The 24,944-nt window shown below is 46.1% G+C and overlaps 1 protein-coding gene across 1 annotated transcript in view; it reads right to left on the reverse strand.

Annotated features, from left to right (window-relative positions):
* The window catches only part of TMEM253 (transmembrane protein 253), a 99,321-nt gene extending 88,373 nt beyond the window's left edge, over positions 1-10,948 (reverse strand). The window contains exons 1-4 of the mRNA XM_085600739.1: positions 10,842-10,948; positions 8,180-8,329; positions 3,306-3,416; positions 2,833-2,895 (exon numbers count right to left, since the gene is read on the reverse strand). Of these exons, the coding sequence (XP_085456865.1) occupies positions 2,833-2,895; positions 3,306-3,416; positions 8,180-8,320 (315 nt within the window). The 5' untranslated portion in view covers positions 8,321-8,329; positions 10,842-10,948. The remainder of the gene's footprint in view (positions 1-2,832; positions 2,896-3,305; positions 3,417-8,179; positions 8,330-10,841) is intronic.
* Between the last annotated feature and the right edge of the window lie 13,996 nt (positions 10,949-24,944).

Here is a 24,944-nt window from a genome sequence, read left to right on the forward strand (position 1 = left end):
ACAAGATTCACCTGCCATGTTAACGCATGAATGGAGCAACTAACGATGCGTTGCTATGTTTTTAGTCACTTTTGATCTGTTTGAAATTAAACTCGATGTTATTTTTTGTTGTAATCTGCAAATTATGCTGCGGATGGTGGTAACCCCTCTAATTGTGCAGAAAATGTTGCGGCTGTAGAGTAGATCAGGTCCATGTCTCTGAGAGCAGATAGCACAGTCTTATTTCTTGGACACCATCGTGGGAGCCGGTTGGCAACAAGCCGCCTATGCCCCCTCCAGCTGAGGCTGTCATAAGCACATGTACGGCTGTAGGTACATCACAAAAAAGTTTGCCTAAACAAGCTGTCCCTGAATATCATCGAAAACTTAAAGGATTATTTGACACTATTTTACAGGACTGCTTGTATCTGAAGATAGGCAGGCGTGGGACTTTATCTGCAAACCAAGCAAGGTTCAGGCTGAATGACTGGCTCGGGCTTGGCCCTAGTCCCATGGGCACTTGCGAGTCACAATAGAGCTACTTTTGCCCCCTCCCTATTGCAATATTAAAGGATAAAAAGAAAGTTTTAACCACTTGACGGTTGATGGTTCAAAATCTAAAGAGGTGTGTATTTGCTGTGTGAGCTGCAGTTCACAAGCGTCTCGTTGAAGACCTGTGGGGACTGAGAGCCGGTCCTGTTGCTTTGATAATCAGTGTAAATGCTGTCATTGAGGCGGTGACCCTCTTCACTTTTCGTGCAGTGAAGGGAGAGGCGTGCCATTAACTTAAAAATAGCCTCCTCCCTTCTCTTACATTGAGGAAGAAAGTAGTTTTGACATTTTTATACGTGTTTTGAAGCGAATATTAATTGAACACACGTGTGCAAGGACCTTTCTGCCAGTCGACTGACTTGTCTTCCTCCCAGCCTCAAGAAGGAACGCTGCGCTCTGACCCAGGGTCCTTTCAACATTAGGTTTATTGTAACTAGGTGCGATGCTAAGAGTTCATTTCAATGCAATCCAATCCTTTATTCGATTTTTAAAAGAAAAGAAAATCTTAAAACTTCACATAAAAAATACATAATTTATATATATAAAAAACGACAGATCTTTACTGAATACAAGGAAAAAGAGGTAACGGTGCAATATAGTGAGATAGCCATGTTTGCTGCTTACACAACCACATCCTCCAACAGTAAACTCAGTGAGTCCGCCAGGTAACAAAATATGATAATGTACCTTGTACGAATAATAAAACAATGTATTGGAGTACAAAAATAAAAAAAGTGCTGTTTTCCCTTTTAGCCTTGAAAAAAGTCTCTCAGATTCATTGTCCAAAAGATCAGTATATAAAATCAACATACAATATTAACAAAAAGAGTCATGAACAAAAGTGCCCACTTTCATGGGGCATGTGTAGAACGTAGACGTATCACTCCTTGTATAAACATTGCAATCGAGTAACATAACCTCTCAGTAGATGACTTATGCAAAACCTCAATTACAATCCTGCACTGCCTTAAATCTGCCTGCCTCAAACGTGGTAAAATATAAGCAGACCTCAGTGTTGGATAAAATTTGCAGAAGAGGATAAAGTGCAAGGTGCTTTGTGCAGACAGTCCATCGCCGGGACAAACCGGAAGATTCACAGAGAATGTACCCTGACTCACGTAAGCGACAAGAAAGTGAACAACCCTGTTAAGACACAGTCTTATTAGCAACAAGCATTTACAATGCAATGGTCTCGGCATTGGTAAAGTTAGAGCTATTGGCATTGCTCATGACATTATTTTTGTTTATGTTTTTGTTTTTAAAACATTTAAAGAAACGGCATTGTCATGAGCACTACCAATAGCTCTAACTTTAACAATGCCGAGACCGTTGCATTGTAAATGCTTGTTTGTCCATGTAGTAATTCAGTTACGTTTCAAACGCCAATCAATATGCACGGTCGGCGTCGTGCGTGACCGCGTGCAGGGAGCGCCGAACGCGATGACGCTTTCTTCCGACTGAGCATGAAATCAAGACTTGATTATTAACCTTAATATAAGTGGCGGCATGCGAAGCGGCAGCATTATAATAAATGACCATTGTTAAAAGATTATTTTAAAGACAGTGTCCACTCCTCCGTGTCATGGTGTCGTAGTTCATGACCTTGCAGCATTAGCCACAATAAATTACCTCACACTTAGATTCGAGGTCTTTCTTTTACTTGAGTAAGTTAATTATTTTGGTTGTATGTTTTCTGTTTAAGCTCCCAAATTCAGTTTGCTTGTACACTTTTTTATGGCTGGGCAGAATGATCGTCATATGCAGTCGATCCTTTCCATGAAATATTTTTGGTGCTGCAAGAAAACCAGAACTTAGGTTTGTTTATCTTGCAAACCATCCGTTTGCAACAACAGGAGGAGTGCATTGTGCTTGCACCATGCTTCCAGCAGTACGCACCACAGCGTGAAGCACAGCAATAGTAGCACTCTATCTGGCCACCATCCCACGCATCTACAAGACTAGAACGGGCGGGAAGTCCTTTACCTCGCAGCCAAGGCCTGGAACGACCTCCCCCTCCCCCTCCACCTCTGGCAAGTGCCTACACTGCCCCAGTTCAGGAAGGAACTCAAGACCCGGCTCTTCGGATGACCCAGCACTCAACTGAGCTGTCCCCCTCGCCCTAGTGCCTTGAGACCCTCGCGGGTGAGTAGCTGGGCTTCACAATTCCCTGACTGACCTAACTTCCACCCCAGTTTCTACTCTTTAATTACCAGTGTAATAGTTATGAGCACCACTACACGAACACGTGAAAAGAGGTATGTACAAGAGGGCACGAGGGAAAAGAGTGACAAACCACCTCACCTTCACGACGACCCTCCTGGGTCCACAAAGCAGCGCCAGAGCAAGCAGCCCAGTGAAGACGTACTGCAGAGACAGAAGAGACAGGAAACAGTCAGCAGTCATAAGTGGGGAACTTCTGGGGCAGTGTTGGCATCCCAGGGCTAGTGGGATAGGAGAGATCAGAAGCCTTCACTGAGACAAAGCAGAGGCTCGTCAAGATCAGAGAACAGAGGACAGGCTGGTGGCACCTTCTAGACCATTGTAAAGACACTCAGGGGCAAGGAGCGAGAGTAAAAAAATGTCATCCGTCTCTGCCATCATGTCTTAGCATCTTAGGGGCCAGCACAAAAAGTCCAAATAAAAGAAAATAAACAGGACCTGTCACAGACCCCATGACATGAAGCAAGTAGAACAGTTAGATGGTGTTTTGCCCAAAAAAAGAGTTCCATTTAGGTTTATTCAGAATGAGCACATTCATAGTTTACCATACTTACCGAAATGCTCGACCAGAGGGGCATTCCCATGGCGACATTGCAACCAGAATCCAGACAGGCAAGCGAGACTGCAATGGGAATAGAGACAGCTCCGAGGAAAATCTGAAAAAACTGCAAGAGAGGGAAAGGGAGTATAGTCAATAAAGGATAACAGAAGGTGACAAAAGCTGCCTACAACCCTGGCAGACCTCTTGTGCACCACTCCTCAGATAAACGTCACCACGTTCCATGTACTTCACTGCACTGAGGAGAGGATCGCCAAGTTGGTCTTGCTAACATACGTCTATGCACTTAATTATAAGATCCACTGTGCAGAGTCCACTGGAGCCAATACTAACTGCATTACACAAAAGTAGACCTTAGAATACAGTATGTCGTTAATTAGGATTTCAAGTCTAATAGACTGTTTCAAAATGGTTTCCATAAATTGTCTGTAGTCGGACCTTGGCCTCTTGGTAAAGGGGTGATTGAACAGGGCGTCCAATTATGCTTAACAGCTTGTCCAATTCACCATGCCTAGATTCTACAGAGCCTTATGTGCAGCTCATAGTGAGGGGCCAGTGGACTGCCAGGTTGTGTTATTCTGCATGGGACTTATGTGTATGTGCACAGACAGGTACCTTTGTCTTACATACAGATCAAGCTTCATTATGAGGGCCTGGTCCCTAGTGCATATTGTGAAACACCACCAGACACAATTAGCAGTTTTACAAAAGTCATTGCTGGGTCCCTGCCAAAGGCATTCCTGCACGTGGAACGTTAGGATATGGGAGCTCTCTGAAGAGGGCGCGCCATCTAATTAATCACACTCACTGATCTTTTCTTCTGTCGCAAATCAAGACCAGCTTTGAAAAAGACCACACCATCTAGGAGAATTTGTAAAATAATGTAGGGGCAGGATGTTGTCATAGAAAAATACTGTAGCCTAAATATCAAATCCAAAAGTATCTTGATGGGAAGTAAATATAGGTGATTATAGGTGTACTATACTGAATTCCACATTTATGTACATTCATAATACATATATCTTCGCGGTATATGGGTGTGGAGTTAAGACTAGCCAATCTATATTTACCTATTTAACAACCAGTAAATAATACATCTGGTGCTATGACTCTGCTAGGCTAGATTAGGAAACATTTGTGACAGTACAGCTCACGATCTACCTTGCCAGTTCTGTCCCCACTAGTGCAAACAAATGGCCCAACGGGTAGCAAGGGAGATAGTTCTCAGATTACGGTATTCATTCCCCCCACAGCCCCTTTCTATTTCACGAATGGTTCCCCATATGCTATGACAGGAGCTAAGAGGTTAAAACATCCACTTTGTTAACAATAAGGACTCAGAAAATCTTCCTGCAGACCCAGGAAAAACATGTAGGCCCTGACATACAGCATGGTTGGTGGTCCATCGTCCATCAAGGAGGTGGAGGGCATTCCATCCAACACCCTATTAAGTTGCTTCACTCCATATTGTGATATCTGTGCTGATCTCTGTGCCGTCACAGGAGCTCCCTTGAGGGTAGCTTTTGAAGTCACAGAAAATTAGGTGAGTGGCTGCCATGCTTCAAGCGGTCGCTCACCAAAGGTTTTTATTTTTAATTTTTTTTTTTCTAAAACAAGAGTTTGTTTTTGAAAAACAGAATTCTAATGACTCAGAGACCCTGGGCGGTTTCTCCAGGGGTTGTGGGCGGGTGGCGGCATTAGTATTTGTTTCTGTTTGGAATCTACTCTTTACCACAAGCTACCATGCCTTTCCCAGCAACTCCAGATGGCAACTCCATGATTAGCCTGGACAACGGGCTGGTCAGCAACCTGAAAGAGGTAAATGGGAAAGCTATCCATCGACACAAGTCGTACACTAAAAACAGAAACTCTAGCTAACAAACCTAATGTGAACCCATAAAATCTCCCTTCTTTTTGCTGACAAATCTACTTCCTCAGCAATGTGAAATGTTCCCCTGTGTGAATGTGAAGTTTTGATGCAATAAATGGTATTCCTGCAAATTCACTTGCATTTTAACAACAGGCTACAAATTCACATATGTTAATTAGTAGATATAAAGGTGAGAGGAGTGGAGCAAGCGAGCTCACATTATCTTGCGCCCCAGTCAATTTGGGATGGTTTTGTGCCCAAACCTGCTCTTAGTCCCCAAGCAGTAATTTGGGCCATTTCTTCCTCACGCATAAGCACCTCACAGATCCCTGGTCTCTCAAAGTGTCATCACTCACACGCCTAGTTGAAGTTCTACCTGACCATTTACAAACGATTTCCACCTGATACCGACGAGGCATACATGTTTTTGAAATAGGACTTAATGTTCATCTAACAAAACTAGGAGAGGTTCTTTTGCATGAGAAAAGTAACAAGGACACAATATGTACGACTAAATGTGAAGATATAAAGAATTTCGCTAAGTGGATTCAATAGAAGGTATCTGCAAAGCCTAATCAGGAGACCCACCAGGAACCTTGCACTTTTCTTTGTATTTTTCCATTTCTAACTCCCTTATATTGTCCTAATCCTGGCTATGTGGCTTTAACAGGATTTTATAAATAGTCTTAAAAGATACCACCAATGCTTTTCCTCATCATTGATACACACTTCTGGGGGGACCTTGGGAAACCCTCTCATACACACGGCGACGCAGACATACAGCCCCCTATCCTCCATTGGGTGGTAGATGTGCATCTGGTTTATGTGCCTCTGGGCACTTTATGAACTCTTTGTCATTGATGTGGGTTTGGGGATTGATGTCCCTCTATGTGGTAAATGCACTTTTGAATAGTTGATTTGTGTTGGTTGGTAGATGTGCCTCTGGTGATAGGTGTGCATTTTAGTAATGGATTAGTATTTTACTGGTAAATATGTAACTGGTGCATGTTTTTCTGAGTGGTAGGTGTGCTTTGGTATGCTAGATGTGGCTCTGGTTGGTAGATGTGCCTGCTGAATTGTAGAGATGCCTTAGGCTATTGATGTGCCTTGGATGCTAAATACCATTCGGGTGGAGTAACAAATAAACTGGAGATTTTTTTTTTTTAAAACATTGCCAATTTAATTCTACATAAAATTAAACAATATAAAAATACTTTTAATAAAAATATCATAAAAATACATAATTTATATAAATAGATATAAAATTAAATACACAAACACATGATAATAATATATATTTAAACAAAAAAACTATTACATTCTAGGAATAATAAACATACTATTCCCATTCAACCATGTGCAACTGTAGGGCAAGTTTTAGACTCAGAAGGGGTAAAATGTACTATTCCCCCTCCAGTAGGTGCAATAGTAGGGAAAGCGTTGGACTCAGGAGGGTTGAAATTTACTATTCCCTCTTCAGTGTCTGTACAAGTAGGTAAAGCGTTGCACTGTGGAGGGGTAAAATTTACTATTCCCATTCCAGTCAGTGCAACAGTAGAGAAAGTGTTGGAATCAGGAGGGGTAAAATTACCTTTTCCCACTCAGGTCTGTACAGCCAACTTCACTTCACACACATTCCATATTTTAATACTTGTATTAATTGAGCACAGCACATAAAACTATGAATATATATATATATATATATATATATATATATATATATATATATATATATTATATATATATACTTTAAAAAACAATTAAGCAACAATATACCAAATTATATATATTTAAAAATAATTAATATCAAATAAAAAAACTATTCATTGATTATTTTATTACATTCCCACACCTTACTCCCATATACCAAGCAGCCCACATTTAAAATATAATTAAAATAAAAAATTATACCACAATTAGCATATTAAGTAAAAACTAAAATAATTAAGAATAACTGAATAAATAATTGTTAATTCATTATCTTAATTATCACTTAAATAACTTCCCACCCTATGCCCCTAAAAACACAACACACACCTAATATATACCATAAATATATTTATTAAATAATTTACATAATTCTGAATAAAGTAAATATTTTCATTAAAATGTATAATTTATTTTAATGTAATATTTAATTATTTAACTTCCCTCCCTATACCCCTACAAACCCAACAACCCACACTTAAAATATAACTTAAAAAATATATTAATTATACAAATTACATAATTCTTTAGCAATTAAATAATTAATAAAACAACAATTAATTACTAATTAATTATTACGTAATTAACTTCCTACCCTATACACCTACAAACTCAACAACCTGCATATGAAATATAACTTTAAAAAATGTAGAATTACACACTTTACATGAATAGTGATCAATTAAATAATTACTAATACATTAATAATTAATTATTCATGCATTATTACTTAATTACCTTCCAACCCTAAACCTCTACAAACCCATCAACTCGCATCTAAAATAGAACATTAAAAAAACGAGTTATATAATTTACACGATTAGTTGAATAACTACTATTAATTAAAAAATAATTTTTAATTAAGTATCATTAATTACCTTCCCACCCTATACCCTGCAAACCTCACAACCAGCTACAACACTATAAATTACTATTAAAAATGAAATTAAAATGATAAATAACTTAAAATTATAAACGATGTTTAAAAACATTGACAACAATTATACAAACAATATATAACATATACAGTTAAAATAGCATTCAAAGCACATAAAGATAATTACAAAATGCTATTCTTTACAACTATATTATTGAAAACAATACTAACAACAATGATATTCTTGAAAACGATATTGCTTTCCTTAAAAAAACAATATTTTTGTCAACGATATTTCTGCATCACTGCATTTCTGTCACACAATATTTAAAACTTGGTATTTGTGTCACTTGATATTTGTGACTCAATGTTATGTCCAAATACCGCGTCCAACTTTAGGATGGAATATTCTCACCCCCAGGAGCTGCAGCTTCTGCCAGGGTGGGCCCTTCAGCCAGCCCACCAGCTTTTGCTCCCTCTCCAACCTCTCATCGGCCTCTGGGCCTGCCTCGACAGAAGGACCCTGGACCTGTGCGTCTTCCTGTTCCGCAGACATGTTCAGCTCCTGGGGAAGAACAGAGACAGGTAAAGAGTTAAATAGTGGGGATCAGTGCCTCAATCCTGCGTGCACCTGGCTGTGTGCCTATGTGGAGCTATATGTTGAGTTATCTGCAGAGATCCACCTCTGTGTGTCTGTGCATCCATCAGTCTGCCCATCAGTGTGCGTGGTACCTGTCTATATGTCTACTGTCTGTGTGGCTGTACCTGTGTTTTCCATCTATGAATGGTCTGTGCTTCTCTGTCTCTATTGGTGATTTGGATCAAGCAGTGTCCCTTTCACTAACAGTCACTACTATTATTTTGCACCAGAACCTTGGACTAGGGCTAGATGAAGAGCCTGGGAAATAGTCCCAAAGGTTAAAACCCCATGCTTCAACCAACCTATCCGGGTTACCTCTGCATCTTAAAGAAATCTAGAGAACAGACTAAAGGATTTTTTGGAAAACCTTTTATGTTATCTAATCCATTTCCCCTGCAGTGGGTTCAGTGATCGAACTCTGTCCAAAACAGTAACTATCCATTAGACAATCATGCAAAAAAGGACGACGTTAGACTGTGGTTCAACGCTGTCTTCCAAATTCTAGGTTCCAGTTCCAGATACCACTCCAGCCAAGCAAATACTTAACTCCCCCTAAGATATTGCACTGTGTATGTCCGATGTCTGCACTTTAATGGCACGGCGAAGGGGTGTACTCTATATGTAGTTAGATGTATTTTAAATATAGATTATTTCCTGTGTACTATGTTAAAGGTAACCAGTTTTTACGGTGATCCTTGTATTTAAAAGTAATGAAAAGCACAGTGTTATCTGTGTAAGTCTTGCAGGATAAACACTGATTATGTAAAGATTTCTACACTGGATCTTAGCCAAAAGGCCGAGAAGCGATATGTAAAGATTTCTATTTGGTTTCATTAGGTGTACTCTTAAATGCATGTATCTTCTGTAAGAAATCCTAAATCTACAAAGGAGCCCAGCTTCCCTGTACCTTGGTTGGACACTATTGTATTAAATCAATGGGAGTAGACTTCTGGAGGGCCGGAATATTTTCTCATGGTACCCCTTTGGGATCGCTGCCCAATTCAAATGTCCATATATTTACAATATTTTTTAACCTTCATCTGCTAGTATAAGGGGTGGTCCTGCACTACACAATTAAGGCAGGCCCCTTCATTGTCAAATTTAAAATGTTACATTAAGAAAAGAAAGTTAGTGTTCTGTTTTTGAACATCAGTAAACACTAAGGGCCCAAATACGAGTTGGACCGCCAGACTGGTGGTGGCTAGTGGTCCATCTGCTGCTGCACCGGTGGTCTGACTGCCCATTATGACTTGGGCGGTTGGACCACCATGGGATCACCGATGGCGCGGCAGTCAAGAGGCCGCAATAAGCTTGGCGGGGCTGCTGTGGTCCAGCCACGCCACCTGCCCGCCAGACCACTTTTGAGTTGCAACCTGGCCAAATGTTGGACGGGCAGTGGAGACTCTTGGAGGAGAGGGGTGGGGCGGTGGTATGGCGCTCGCCTCTGCACCGCCAAAAGTTGTTATCGGGCCCTAAGATAGAAGGCTGATTTTCTTCAAAACCTTCTAGACCTCACAGAACAACACAAGCTACAGAGAAAAAACAGCAGCTGAACAACGCAGGGTTCAAGGTTGGGGCATCCTTCCTTGAGCAAAGCTGTCCAAGGGGAGCAAGTTACCCTTCCCCAAAAAATGAACACAGCAAATGCGACAAACAGTCTGAAGGCGACTCCTCCTCCGCTGAGTATGAGGTACAATATGAGGAGGGCGAAGACAAGCCTCCTTCTTCTCGCTAGACGCATACAAACACCAGTGGTGCATCCTTTGAGTTCCCCGCATGTGAACAAGTTGGATAAGGGAATGATTCGCATGTGACAACACTAGGAACAGCCCTAACCCAAGTCTTTGCAGTGAACTGGTGAACTTCAGAAACAAGAGAAGATGGGCAGCTTGAAATTAAGAAGTAGGGGGGTGAGGACACAGCTGTGCCCTATTGCTCCTCCTCCTAGATATCCAACCAGCAGGGCTCAATGTAATAGCTATTGCTACCTGGTCTCCGAATGCAGATTCACCGACAAATACAGCAGATTCCCCACCGCATAATACATGTATATCTCTGCCGTGGCAGAAGAATAAATGTGACCCAATGCCAAGGTCTGACTACAATCCTGCACCATTGACATGGTAAAAACACGTTTTACTGCCTCACGGATCGCATTCCACAATGACTCTACATGCATACAAGACCGAGCCAATCAGGAAGGGGCAAAGTTACAGCTGAAGAGAATATAAAGAGAAAAGAGAAAGCCAAAAAAGAATATGCAGACTGGCAAGAGAGGGAGGAATGGAAAAAACACGCCAGGCAATAAGGAACCCACTTACACAAAGAGGAGAATAGAGGAGACTAGAGGAGAGACAGACCGAGAGGGACAGGCGTATAAAAGGCTAGAAAGAACGGAGGCCACGGCGTACATATACGGAGGGCGGGATGGACCTACCGAGGAAGCAGAGGACAGAGAACACTATTAGGGACTCAGGCGAGGAGGGGCAAACTTGCCGAAGGACAGACCGTACGTCGGCGTCAACAGCAGTTGCTCTCTGCCCTCACTCACACCTGGTTCTACGCCCTCCTCCGACGGGGAGGGTCAAAGTCTGTGCAGGTGACATCACGAGAGGCAGGCGAGGCTTGGAGGAGGCGCGGGATGCTAGCGTGTTTAGAGACTGTCTCTCTCATCTCAATAAGAATGGTTTCACTCCTTCGCCTGCCCTCGGATGTGGCTCCAGTTGTACAATATTCCTACCCCAGGCGTGGTTACTCACTTTACTGGCACTCTGACCCACGCCACGGATTCACGTGAATGCGCTCGGGACAACAAGGCAGTGCTTAATTTGAGCAGGTTGGTTCCGGTGCTCAGCACCGGCACTTAGATCATCAACACATGTGATTTTCATGAGCACCAGATAAGAACACATTTATTTACTGGGAGATTAAGTGATTTGGCCAGAATCACAGGGTGTTGAGCAGACCCTCAGACCCGAACCTGATTCCCCAGCTCTGAAGTCGCCCGCTCTGGCTTTTACGCCACATCCTCCCCCCACTTCGGTGGTTAGTAGTTGTTTCTGTTTTAGTCGTTGCTAACTGGAGAAATAGGCTGGTGCAAGCTGCCTTCTGACGTGAGCCCCAGCGCTTATTTGTTTACAAATTACTCCCTTCAAGAAGGCCTCATCTGTACCCCTGTCACCTGGTCTGGCCCTGCTTGCACTGCTTCCTTCGAACATGGCTCTTTCTATACTCACGCCCCAGGGCCACACTTCCCTACTCTTCTACCCTAGGGCACAACCTCAGCCGTGTGGTGCTGGCATTGGGAAAAAAAGACTCCTGGAATCCGTACATTGGGGGTCAGTATATGGCAACGAATGAGGGGGTGGACTCATGAGGGCGGAGTCATGAAGAGCAGTCTGACAGTCAACCTACACATTTCTTTTTTATTTTTGTGTTCAACAGTTTTTATTGGTTGTTTTCCAAGCAATGAGTACACAGAACATACATAAAGTAATATAAGCACAATACTACGGAATAAACTATAACAAAGAGAAAGTTAGAAACAATAATCCAACCTAAAAAGCAAAGTAAATTTCTACATATAGCATACTTAATTATTGCAATGACATAGTACGTCTGGTTCCCTGTGGAAGGAAATAGTTAATAATTGTACATAGGCTCGGTTATGGATCGCCCCTAAGTCTCCCTATCACTAAGGACTTCAGCTCACGGCGGTTTGTGCGACTCAAAGTATGTATCCAGGCGGTCCCACATGTGTCTGAGGGGGGGTTTCCATGGTTAATTTTGGAGGGCAATTGTATCAGTGCCCCTAAGGTGGGAGACCCAATTTAACCAGCATGTAAAAGTCGCTTTCTTTGTGTCTTTCCAGTTATTTAAGATGACTTTGACTGCTGCCATCAAAAGAAGATCCAGAAGGGCCCTATCATTATTGTTCATGGATTGGACTCTGACGAAGCCAAAAACCAGCGTAGAGACTTTTTTTTTAAGGGAGCAAGAAAATAGTTTAGAGGTAAAATCAAAGATTCTGTCCCAGAATGGTGTTACGCACTTCCAGTAAAACAACAGATGTGCGAGGTCCCCTGTTTCCTCTCTACAATTCCAACAACTGGAATCCTCCCTAATCTTCTGTAGGTGTAGTCGAGCTGGTGTCCAGCATGCCTTGTGTAGGAGCCAGAATTTTGTCTGCGATAGGGCTGGTGAAATTTTGTTCCTAGAACTGAGTTCCACGTTTTAGACCAAAGGTCTTTGGAGATCGGAGATGAGGAGAGCGATTCCCAGTAATCAGTGAGCTTTTTGTTGAGGTTAGAGTGTTGAGGGCGAAGAGCTTTGTATATCCAGGAGACCTGGTGACCCAGTTTATTAATTTTCTTAATGTATTGTGGGAGAGATGGGGAAGAGGGGTGTAGGTTTGCTTTTGTGATTGCCGCCTTTATTTTTAAGAAGTTATACAACTCCAGAGGATCTAGGTTGAATTTAGACTGTAGGTCGTTGAAGGTTAGGGGGGATGACTTGTCTACTAATTGGCAAGGAAAGAAGATACCTTTGTCAATTCATGTACTGTAGTGAATAGAGTTCCCCCTGTATCGGATCCTATTGTTGTCCCACAGTGACTCCATGTTTGAATGATTTATGCTGACTTCTAGTTTTTCATCTAGTGTCAGTAGAGCTTGTTTCGTGTTTTTGAATATAGATTTTGAGCAGCGAACGTTTGTGAGCTTGGAGGTGAGTATGGTTGCTGGGGCCAGGTTGCTGAGCATCGCCCTCACAATTTCTAGCCAAACTGGAGAATAACCCACCGGAGGAGCGAACCAGTACGTGCCCTGTTTAGCTAAGAACGCTGTTTGGTAGAGTTTTTTTTTTTGTTTATTGAAAAAATACCTGGTACAATCAATAAACCATACAAAGAGATGACACCAGGTATTTTTCTTTATAGTTCCCCCCCTTTTCTCCCTTCACTGCGACATGCAGCCACCCTCACCCCCCCACCAAGCACCCCCCGTGAACCCCTCCCCCCTCCCACCTTACCCTCATATTGTCCCACCACCCGAATGAGGCGCTCAGACCTTAGTCTGTGCATGTGATGTATGCGATGCTAGAGGCCAGGGCCCTAAAAATCCAGCATTGAAAAATTACATTAAACCCTTACATATATCAACATATATCACGGAACCAGAACCAGAACAGCTTATTATGCCGTACCCTAGATTCCCATATAGCAGTTCACCTGCCCCCTCCTTACCCCCTACACCCAACTCTTTTTATGCCCTTTTATATCCAGCAAAACATACATTCCTTTTCCATTCCCTTCTTTTTTTCCCCCTCTTTTTATTTTCTTTTTCTTCCCTCATCCACTCCCTATTGTTGTGGAAATTTAGCTTGCGAACTGAACATTATCTGCGCCATCTTGCCTCTCCCCAGCGCGACACACAGGAAAGCGCACGGCAACCATTTTTAGGCACCCTGGTCTCTCCCTGCTCATTGCCGATCGCCAGCGCGTCCCCCTGGCGCTGCAAGCATTCCCCCGCGCGCCGGCCACCCCCGCTCTCTCATACACGGGCCATAAACCCTCTCCTTCCGCGCGACCCTGCCATGGAACCACATCCCACGCCTGACCGACATCCCATACATGGTCATGCATCTCTTTGATAACCCCCTTCCTCTGCGCCCCATTGTCCGAACCGATCCCAGGCCATCACCTGGCCCTGCGGATACAGTTTATTGCCCCTACTGTAAGGGAAACACCCCACATCAAAGGGATTACAGTAGATCAAGGCCCCCCACCCCCTGAGACCCGACCGGTCGCACACACCCCCGGGAATTGGCGGAATGTCCAGCTGTGTGATAGCCATCTCCTACTGCGGGTGGGGTGGGGACTTCCACTGTAGATATGTGTGGGAACGAGCTCGAAGTGGGGATTCCGAGGATGTTCTTTCATGTATCAAAACAATCTCAAGAATGTGCCATGTATGATAAACCTGCAATAAAGTCATAAACCTGTGTATAAGAGGCCAGGCCTCAGAGATGCAGTTAGAGCACCTCGTGACGATACCTCGCTGTCTGATCTGATGTGTTCCACTCCGACGGAATAAAACTTTGTTTCCTGCCTTCCAGTCTCCGGCGCCTGCCTCTTTATTGGTTTAGCATCGAATGGTATAAGAGGCGATTACCGCCGGGCAATACTTGAAAGGTTATCGACTACGACTGCCGCTACCATTTAACAATTGGCGTCCCAAGCGTGGGGCCCATCAGCGACACGTGGATCCAGTGGGAGAGGTCCCGACGACAGAGTGAACGACTGCAACGATCGGGAGAGCTCCTGCCCGATAGACCCTCGTCTGGCAGCCGATCATCCGAACTTCACTGGTTCCGAGCAGACCTCTCTCGAGTGATCTACGGTCCTGACTGGGAACCATCAGGAGTGCCGCGGCAAATACGGAGAGTAGAGGACGATGGGGCGCTGGAGGCGGAAGACGAGAAACTGTCCACGCGGTCCGGGTAAGGTCGTGAAACACGACAAATTGCGAAAAGATTGATTGATTGATTGAAAAATACTAGTATTGCTTATTGATTGTTCTCTTTGAGATATTCGCTGTCTACAAACGGGGAGGAGTGGAAATACTCTCTCTCTCTCCCTTTGCAGATAGTGAAGGGTAGGTAACGCAGACTTTTGTCCCCGTTGTAACCCGTCGTGCCTATCTTTATCTCCCCACTGATTGATTGTCCGAACATTGATTGTTTTGAGGGATAGTGCTCTTTGAGATATTCTCTGTTTGCAAATAACGTAGAATAGAAATATTCTGTCTAGTCTTTGCAAATAGTGAAGGGTAGGTAACGCAGACTTTTGTCCCCATTGTAACCCGTCGTGCCTATCTTTATCTCCCCATTGATTGATTGATTGTCCGAACACTAGTTGTTCGATATTGGTTCTTTGGAGGTATTCTCTGCTTACAAATAACGAGGAATAGAGATATTCTGTCTAGTCTTTGCAAGCAGTGAAAAGATAGGTAGTGCTGACTTTTGTCCCCGTTGTAACCCGTCATGCCTATCTTCTCCTCACTGATTGGTAGTTGGTTCTGCCCGGACCGCTTATTAGAGGTGGACCATCCGGCTCCACTGGAAGGCACCCCTAATAAGGACATGTTCACTAAATATGGACTAGTCGCCGGAGCTTATAGCAAGCTATGGCATAAATATACAAGGAAGGACCCCGAGAGTCAGTGGCCACTGATGGGATCCTTCGACGACCATAAAATAGAAATGCTAGAAATAGCTCTGCGTAGTAATAAAACGACGCCTACTATGCTTGACAGTATCGGCATGTGGCGCAAAGAAGCAACACAATGGAAAAAGAGGGAAGAAGTAAAAGCAGAAAAGGAATTACGAAAGGCAGCTCACCTTGCCGCTAGAAAGTTAGAAGAAGAAATAAAGGAGAGAAGGGAAACTAAACTAAGACAGAAGCCCGAAACATCAGGCCAGTACCCTGTTAGGACCCCCTCTATGCTCTACCCTGAGTTGTCTTCTAAGCAACGAACGAATGACGAATTACTATTAGGTCCCCCGATCATTTACATGCCCCCTCCATACGCACCCTCCCAATCGGTAGTGCAACACCCACAACCCCCAAACACAAGCGAAAGCAGTACAGGGTCCTCGGTCCTCACGGCCTCCGCGCCGGCCGAGCCTCTTGTACTGAACACAACGTTGGCAATAACGTTGGATGACCCTGAGATGAGAAAGAAAGATTCCACCAGAATGAATCGACTAACAAAGGATGAACGAGCAGGAATCGACAAGATAGTAGGGACACTGGTGGAGCGAAAGGAAAGTGAGGAGTATATAACAGACGTGTATAACTCGTATGCCGACAACCGCAGACGACACTTTGTCGTACGACTTTGTTATCATGCCCTGAATACATATGAGGATAGGTACCACGATAAAGGTCCCGAAGGCTTAGCGGCCCTATATAGGAAGGTAGACATTGGGGAAGAAGGAGAGGGCGATGTGACGAACCTCTTCACTCGTACACTCGAGGTCTATCGGCACCTTAAAGAGCACAGACAGACAACCAAAGCAGAAACCCCCATAGCGACTAAGCCCCAGGCAGGAAGGGCTGATACCATGATGCCCATCAAAGAGGCCGCCCCCTACTGGGTCCCCCCACGAGGTCAGGGAACACATGACGACATCAACCACCAAGATGCGAAGGGAAGGGTTGTATATAATTGGGTCTACCAGCCATGGGACCGACAAGACATTTTGACCTTTAGAAAAACCCTACCCGACTTAAGAAAGAACCCGACTGCCTTCTACACCGAACTAGGTACAGCCTTAGGTTCAACAATAATGACTTTAGCAGATATCGACTTGTTTTTCGGGTTATGTCTGCCGGCTGATGTGTGGAAGCAAATCCGGAAAGTTGACCACGCTGAGCCGTTCGGATATACCTGGGTACAACTCGATACCATAGATAAACAGCGAGAACCGGGACAGAAACCCCCGAAAGCCATATTGGAGCTCCCAGACAAGATTGTACAGAAGTTGAAGACTCTAATCCCAGAAAGAAAGGTAGACTGGTCGATAGTGATGGCTTGTCGCCAGAAACCCCAGGAGGATGTGTCTGAATACTTCTCTCGATTCGAGACTGTGTTTTCCGATTATAGTGGCCAGGACATGACCACCGCAACCGGACATCACCTCTTTGTCCATAATTATGTGGATGGCCTGTCACAAGAAGTCTCCCAGAAGCTACAGACCAGCAAGAGTAGTTGGGCAGCCTCCAAACCCGCAGCAATCCTCCAGATGGCCCAATACTACGAAAACCAAAAGAATGAGAACGATAGGGCGTCAGAGAGGAAGAAAAAGGAACTGAAGGAGAGGGTAATGATAGCACAGTTGCAAGGGGTGACCATAGGAAGGGAACCCCCAAAAGGGAATTACCAACCAACCGCCCCTAGAAAGCTACCCCCTAGAGACCATACACCTGCACCCTACAACGGACGGAGAGACTTAGATGGGAACCAATGTGCGTTCTGTAGAGGGTTCGGACACTGGAAATCCCAGTGCCCGGTCCTTCTGGAATTGAACAAAAATAGGGACCCCAGAGACACAGCATATGACCCCAGAAATAGAGGACAGGGACGAGGGTACACGAACGACGCCATCAACGACAGGCCAGGCAGACCAAACACCTTTGATCGCCCCCGACAAAACCAGTGTCAGCAGTCCGACTACGAAAGCACCCATGACTTCGCATAGGACCGCCAGGGGCAAGGGAGGGATCCAGTCGAACTCCGTGTTGACCAGCAAGGTCCTTACGTCACTGCTAAGGTCTTGGGCACAAAGTCTCCATTCCTGGTAGATACTGGGGCGACACGTAGTGCGTTATCTAAACGACTGATTCCTAGGGCACCCTTGTCTGGCTCACACGTAACCTCAATAGGCTTCGATGGAACGCCCTCCACTAACCCCTTATCAGCACCAATCTCCTTTGACTTAGAAGATAACGCCACTGACACGACCTTTCTGCTCTCCTCCAACACCCCCGATGCTATTATGGGACTCGATTTGCTAAAACATTTCCGAGCTACCATCAGATGTTCCCCAGACGGAGTTCGAGTCATCCTGCACGATAACCCAGATCTGTTCAGACCTTGTCACACACGACGTATGCTCTCTATAACTGATGCTGACCTGTCCCTACTCGACACGTTACCCTCACATCTATGGGCTAAAACCGACTCAGATGTAGGGCGCATGGTGATCGACCCAGTACACATAACCGTCCGACCGGACGCAGTGCTACCAAAGCTTCCACAGTATCGAATATCGCCCGAAGGTGAGAAGGCATTGGTGGAAATCATCCAGTCCCTAGTCAATGCAGGAGTAGTAGAAGAAGTAGTCAGTAATGTTTGCAACAGCCCTAACCTACCCATTGTAAAGAAGCAAGGCGAGGGAGATGAGAAAGCATACCGCTTCATTGTTGACTTACGAGAAGTTAACAAAGTAGTCATACCTCAGTACCCCGTGGTCTCAGACATCACCACCATCCTCACCCTAATTCCGTCCACTGCCACCACCTTTACTGTTATTGATCTCAAGAACGCATTCTTCTCCATCCCCATCCACCCAGACAGCCGCTACCTGTTCGGCTTCACTTTGAAAGCCCGGTCGTACAGATTCTGTAGGGCACCCCAAGGCTACACTGAGAGTCCCAGCATTTATAGCCAAGCCCTCAAGAGACAACTAGATGCAGTCCAATTACCCGATGGAGTGGTGTTAATACAGTACGTCGATGACATCCTTTTGGCGGCCGACACCACCCCACTTGCTGTCACGGCCACCCTTCACCTCCTCCATTTCCTCGCGGAGAACGGTCACAAGGTCTCCAGGAAGAAGTTACAGTTCTGCCAACCCCAAGTGACATACCTAGGCCACCTCCTATCCAAGGATGGGAGGAAACTTACCCCTGACCGAATTCAGACCATCCTAGAAACCCCTGTTCCCAAAGCTCAGAAGCAAGTGCGGTCTCTAGTAGGCCTCACCTCCTTTTGTCGACAATGGTTGCCAAACTTCAGTCTTATTGTAAAACCCCTGCTTTCCCTGTTGGCTAAAGATGTCCCCTTCCCCCTCCCCTGGACACCCGAATGCCAATCCTCCTTCAAAGAATTACGAGATGCCCTCTGCTCGGCCCCAGTCCTAGGAACCCCAGACTACACTAAACCTTTCTCCCTCTACATCCACGAAAGGGAGGGATGTGCGTTGTCTGTCCTAACCCAGTCCATAGGCCCTAAACAATGCCCTTGTGCCTACTTCTCTGCCACTCTTGACCCTGTAGCCAGAGCACTGCCCGCCTGCCTTCGAGCAGTAGCCGCCGCTGCTGTCTCTATCCGGCTAAGTGAGGGGATCGTGCTCTCGAACCCCCTCACTGTATTGGTACCCCATGCGGTTGACACCCCCCTGAACCAGACCAAGACTCAACACCTGACTAGCGCACGACTGACTGGCTATGAACTGACTCTGCTTGCACCCCACATCACATTGAAACGATGCACCACTCTGAATCCAGCCACTCTACTACCTCTCCCTGACCCCAATGCGCCCCCCATACATGACTGCGTGACTCTCACCGACGAACAGACCAAGAGTAGGGTTGACCTTCGAGATACTGCCTTCCCGGACCCTGACGGAGAACTATGGGTGGATGGCTCATGCATCAAGCTCCCCGATGGCACCACTTCCGCTGCCTATGCAGTCACCACAGCCCGAACAGTTGTTGAGACAGCCCGCATCACACAGCGATCCGCACAGGCGGCTGAACTGATTGCTCTCACACGAGCATGCATCCTGGCAGCAGGGACAACCGCAAACATTTACACAGACAGCCAATACGCCTTCGAGGTAGTTCACCACTTTGGGCTCCTTTGGAAGGAGAGGGGATTCCTGACTTCCCATGGCACACCCATCCTGCATGGAGATCTAGTCTCTGCCCTGACCGAAGCAGTCCTCCTCCCCACACGGCTGGCTGTGATCAAATGCCAGGCACACAAGAAAGTGACAGACATTATAGGACAGGGAAATGCACTAGCCGACATTACTGCCCGAACCACAGCCGAGAATAGGTCCACGACCCGTATGTACGTAACCAGGTCACAAACTGAGAAATGGAAGGATGCTAGGGAAACGATTAGGGACATCCAATTAGCCAGCTCACCACACGAATTAACTGAATGGGCCCGGGTGGGATTGAAGGACGATGACGGTTGCTGGCGAACTAAAGACTCGAACAAATGGTTGCTACCTGACTCATACTTGATCCCCATGCTGACCATGGCACACTCCCCCGCACACATAGGGTCTGCTCCCATGATCGAACTCATCTCCAAAGTCTGGCACAACGACAAAATCTCAGACTCAGCCAAACGTCTGGTCCAACAATGCCTGGTCTGCCTCCAACACAACCCTGGGAAAGGAACTGCTGTACCCCGGGGAGGGTTTGGGGTTCTCAATCACCCCTTTGAAGTCCTACAAATGGACTACGTACAGTTAGAAAGGTGCCAAGGTTTGAAGTACGTACTTGTCGTTGTGTGTGCCTTCAGCAAGTGGGTGGAAGCCTACCCAACCCGCGACAACACCGCTATGACTACCGCAAAAGTACTACTGAAAGAATTCTTCCCCCGATACGGCCTTTGTCGAATTTTGTGGAGCGACAACGGCCCCCACTTTGTAGCCGAGGTTATCCAACTCATCTTAAAGGGGCTGGGTGTAAAACAGAAGTTCCATGCGGTCTTCCATCCCCAATCTGCAGGCTTGGTTGAGCGACATAATGCCACATTGAAGCTTAAGATAGCAAAAATAGTTGCCACCACAGGACTGAAATGGCCAGACGCTCTCCCGCTAGCATTGCTATCAATGCGTTCCACCCCCACCAAACACCACTTAACCCCCTACGAGGTCGTCTTCGGGCGGCCCATGAACCTTTGGACTGCACCGAAACCAACATCCATCCACGACGTCCCGGACGTCCTCATGTCTGACTATTTGTACAACCTAACTAAAACGTTGTTTGTTATCCATCAGCAGGTGCTGCAAGCCATTCCCCACGTTTCCAGAGGCCCCGGGCACGACATCCAACCGGGTGACTTTGTCTTAGTGCGTAACTTCCAGCGCACCAAGAGTCTGGAGCCCCGCTGGACGGGCCCTCTGCAAGTCCTGATCACCACCCGAACAGCTCTTCGAGTGGAGGGGAAGCGCAATTGGCTGCATGCACACCACTGCAAGAAGGTATCATCGACCCTGACGACCACGGACAACATCACCGCCCAAGAGGAACTACCGGACAAAGACCGACCATCCCTGAGCCACTGCCCGGATACAGAGACCCTTGAATTAACGAAATATCCCGATCCTACTGTCCCATCCAAAGAAGGGTATAACCTACGACGAAAGGAGGGAACTTCGGCTAAGCAGACCACAAACTAAGTTGAAATCTCAAGAGCGGTTGCCTAGCCACCTCAAAGGCCACCAGGAGAGAAACTAAACAAAGTCTGTGGTTCTGCCCGCTACCGAGTCCCTTGAAGGTGATGGAAGCATCCGACATGAAGATGATGGAAGCAACCGGACGTCCGAAGATCTACTACAAAAACCCAAAGACTGACAGAATGCACAGCTCAAAGACTATTGCACTTTTCATTACCCTTCTCTTTTGCCTTCTCCTCATGGTCACCTTCTGGATCATGGAGGAGAGCGCACCCGCTCATAAGACATTGCTGACCACCGTTCAACCTATCACCATGAAAGAACACCATCTGATCTCACTTTCACCCCAACTCCGAGAAAGGCGTAAGGAGTTCTGGAATAACTCTTTTGTGCAGTTGCTCCACCAACACAATCTTGCCGCCAATGCCACTAATTGCTGGATCTGTGGATTGCTACCACATGCCACTGGACACTCTATCCCTTTCATCCCTTCACCTTTTTCTGTCCATGGTTCCTGCCTCGCCTGGCTAATCCTCCTGCAAGAAAGCTACAAGGACAATGCCACTTCCGGCAGAACTATGTCACACTTCTACCATGGGTTCTGGCTGAACAAAACTGGAAGAACTTCTGCCCCCTTCTGTCCTCTGAGATCAAACACTTCCTTTCACATGGACATCCCTGCCAAAGAACGAGTTGAGATGCAGGTGTTCAACAACCCAGCCAGACCCACCTTCTCTTACCTCCGGAAACGAACGGCCGCCACCCTAACAGTGGCCCTATCCGTCATTAACATCACTGGATTTGTGTGCCTCGAAGGCCTGGGGGCGCAGCTGGTGGGCCACAGTTCCTGCCTCATCACCCGAACATTGGACTCAGTTGATCCACCCTCCTTTGTTGCCTCCCCGAATATGTACTTCGTCTGTGGTACTAAGGCCTACACCTGGCTTCCGAAAGGTTGGGGAGGCACCTGCTACATCGCCTTTGTCCTTCCTCCGACATATGTGGCTCCAGCAAACCATCACCGACAGAAACGTGCCAAAGACATTGCGCAAGCCGACTCCACCGGAGCACAGTTCATGGACGCAGTAAAAGGTCTTGTTCCACTCTGGGGTCCAATGGCAAACAGCCGTGCCATCCGCCACTTAACCCAGGCAGTCGAAACGGCGATGAACATTACGGCTGGCATCCTCGCCAACAACACCGCCGAGCTTCAGGCCGTCCGCCTGGTGGCTCTTCAGAACCGCCTCGTTCTAGATGTGGTTCTGGCTGATCGTGGAGGAGCATGCCGCATCATTGGGTCCAGCTGTTGTACCTACGTACCGGATAACTCACCCTCAGTCTACAAAGCAATTGAACACCTCCACAGACTTCCCGCAGAGGTTCATCAGGAGCAAGAAGAATGGTCACTGGGAAGTTGGTTTTGGGACACTATTAGAAGTTGGGGATGGAGGCTGTTTTCATTTATCCTAATACCAATTGTGATACTATGTGGATGTTGCTTGGGGATTCAGTGTCTGCCACCTTTATGTTCGCTTTTTATGAACTGCATCTGCCCTAAGACTTTGAACTTTGAAGCGGAGCGAATGAAAGCTTTGTATGAGGTGGAAGTTCGTAGTATTATGGGGATAGACCCGAACTAAACAAGCTGGCGAGATATGTTAAAAGGGAGGACTGTGGAAATTTAGCTTGCGAACTGAACATTATCTGCGCCATCTTGCCTCTCCCCAGCGCGACACACAGGAAAGCGCACAGCAACCATTATTAGGCACCCTGGTCTCTCCCTGCTCATTGCCGATCGCCAGCGCGTCCCCCTGGCGCTGCAAGCATTCCCCCGCGCGCCGGCCACCCCCGCTCTCTCATACACGGGCCATAAACCCTCTCCTTCCGCGCGACCCTGCCATGGAACCACATCCCACGCCTGACCGACATCCCATACATGGTCATGCATCTCTTTGATAACCCCCTTCCTCTGCGCCCCATTGTCCGAACCGATCCCAGGCCATCACCTGGCCCTGCGGATACAGTTTATTGCCCCTACTGTAAGGGAAACACCCCACATCAAAGGGATTACAGTAGATTAAGGCCCCCCACCCCCTGAGACCCGACCGGTCACACACACCCCCGGGAATTGGCGGAATGTCCAGCTGTGTGATAGCCATCTCCTACTGCGGGTGGGGTGGGGACTTCCACTGTAGATATGTGTGGGAACGAGCTCGAAGTGGGGATTCCGAGGATGTTCTTTCATGTATCAAAACAATCTCAAGAATGTGCCATGTATGATAAACCTGCAATAAAGTCATAAACCTGTGTATAAGAGGCCAGGCCTCAGAGATGCAGTTAGAGCACCTCGTGACGATACCTCGCTGTCTGATCTGATGTGTTCCACTCCGACGGAATAAAACTTTGTTTCCTGCCTTCCAGTCTCCGGCGCCTGCCTCTTTATTGGTTTAGCATCGAATGGTATAAGAGGCGATTACCGCCGGGCAATACTTGAAAGGTTATCGACTACGACTGCCGCTACCATTTAACATTGTTAGATAGACCAAGACCACTTTATTTGTCCAGGGAGTCCAGATACTCTTTGGCTTTTATTTCTGATGAGAAATACCGCGTGAGCCCTTGATTAATAACTTTGAGTTGTGCCGAATTAACGAGATAGGCCTGGAGACTTTTTTCCTGAAAAGGTTTTACGAGCTGTCTCAGCCTCCAACGCCTTTCCACCATCGAATGACAGAAGTCCGGCCGCACAAAGAATGATACTCCTCCGCTTGATCTTTTAGCATCTGGCCTGGCTTTATCTGAAATTGTTTGCCGGAGGAGGAAATTACCAAAGAATACTAATATAGCCCGCGGTCTATCCCCCTCCTTTGCTGGTGCTCGTAATTTAAAGGGAGCACGATGCGCTCTTTGTATTTCTACTGCCCAATTCCACTCGGTCAGTTCAGGGAAGGCAGCCTTAAAAAGGTCAATTATATACGCCCTAGCTTCAGAATCCTCCCAAGCCCTCCTGAACCCCCAGCACCCTAAGGTTATTCCTCCTTTGCCTATTTTCGAATTCTTCTAGCTTCCACTGGATATCTATAATTTGTGATCCGTGGGCCTCCACCAGGGCTGCGGCGGTTGCCGTTTCTGTTTCCGTTGCCACAATTCTGTCTTCAAGATTTGTCAGTCTCTCACCTATATTGAAGCATGTTTTTGAAAGTTTCCTGACAACCCCCTGCATTTTCCTCATAGCTGCCTGGGTTTTCCGACTATCTTGGCGTGTTTCTTCCCTATGCGCAAGGATAGCTTGGTGAATGATATCAAGTGTGGGGGATGTGTCATTGATCCCATTAGTCTCCAGTGGTGACTTGCTCGGGAGTGGACCAGTTAGTGGAGCAACAGATGAATAATCCCATTTTAAATCTTTCATCCCCCGACTTTTTATAGCACTTTTTGCAGAAGATTTTTTAGCTGTTGAAGGGTGATCTAAATCACTGTCTACAGATTCTAATTCGGAGCTAGTAGCTCCAGGTGATGTACTCAGGACTCCGCCCCCTCTGAGACCGAGAAAAAACAA

This window comes from Triturus cristatus, chromosome 1_2, assembly GCF_964204655.1.
Source record: "Triturus cristatus chromosome 1_2, aTriCri1.1, whole genome shotgun sequence".
Lineage (NCBI taxonomy): Eukaryota > Metazoa > Chordata > Amphibia > Caudata > Salamandridae > Triturus > Triturus cristatus.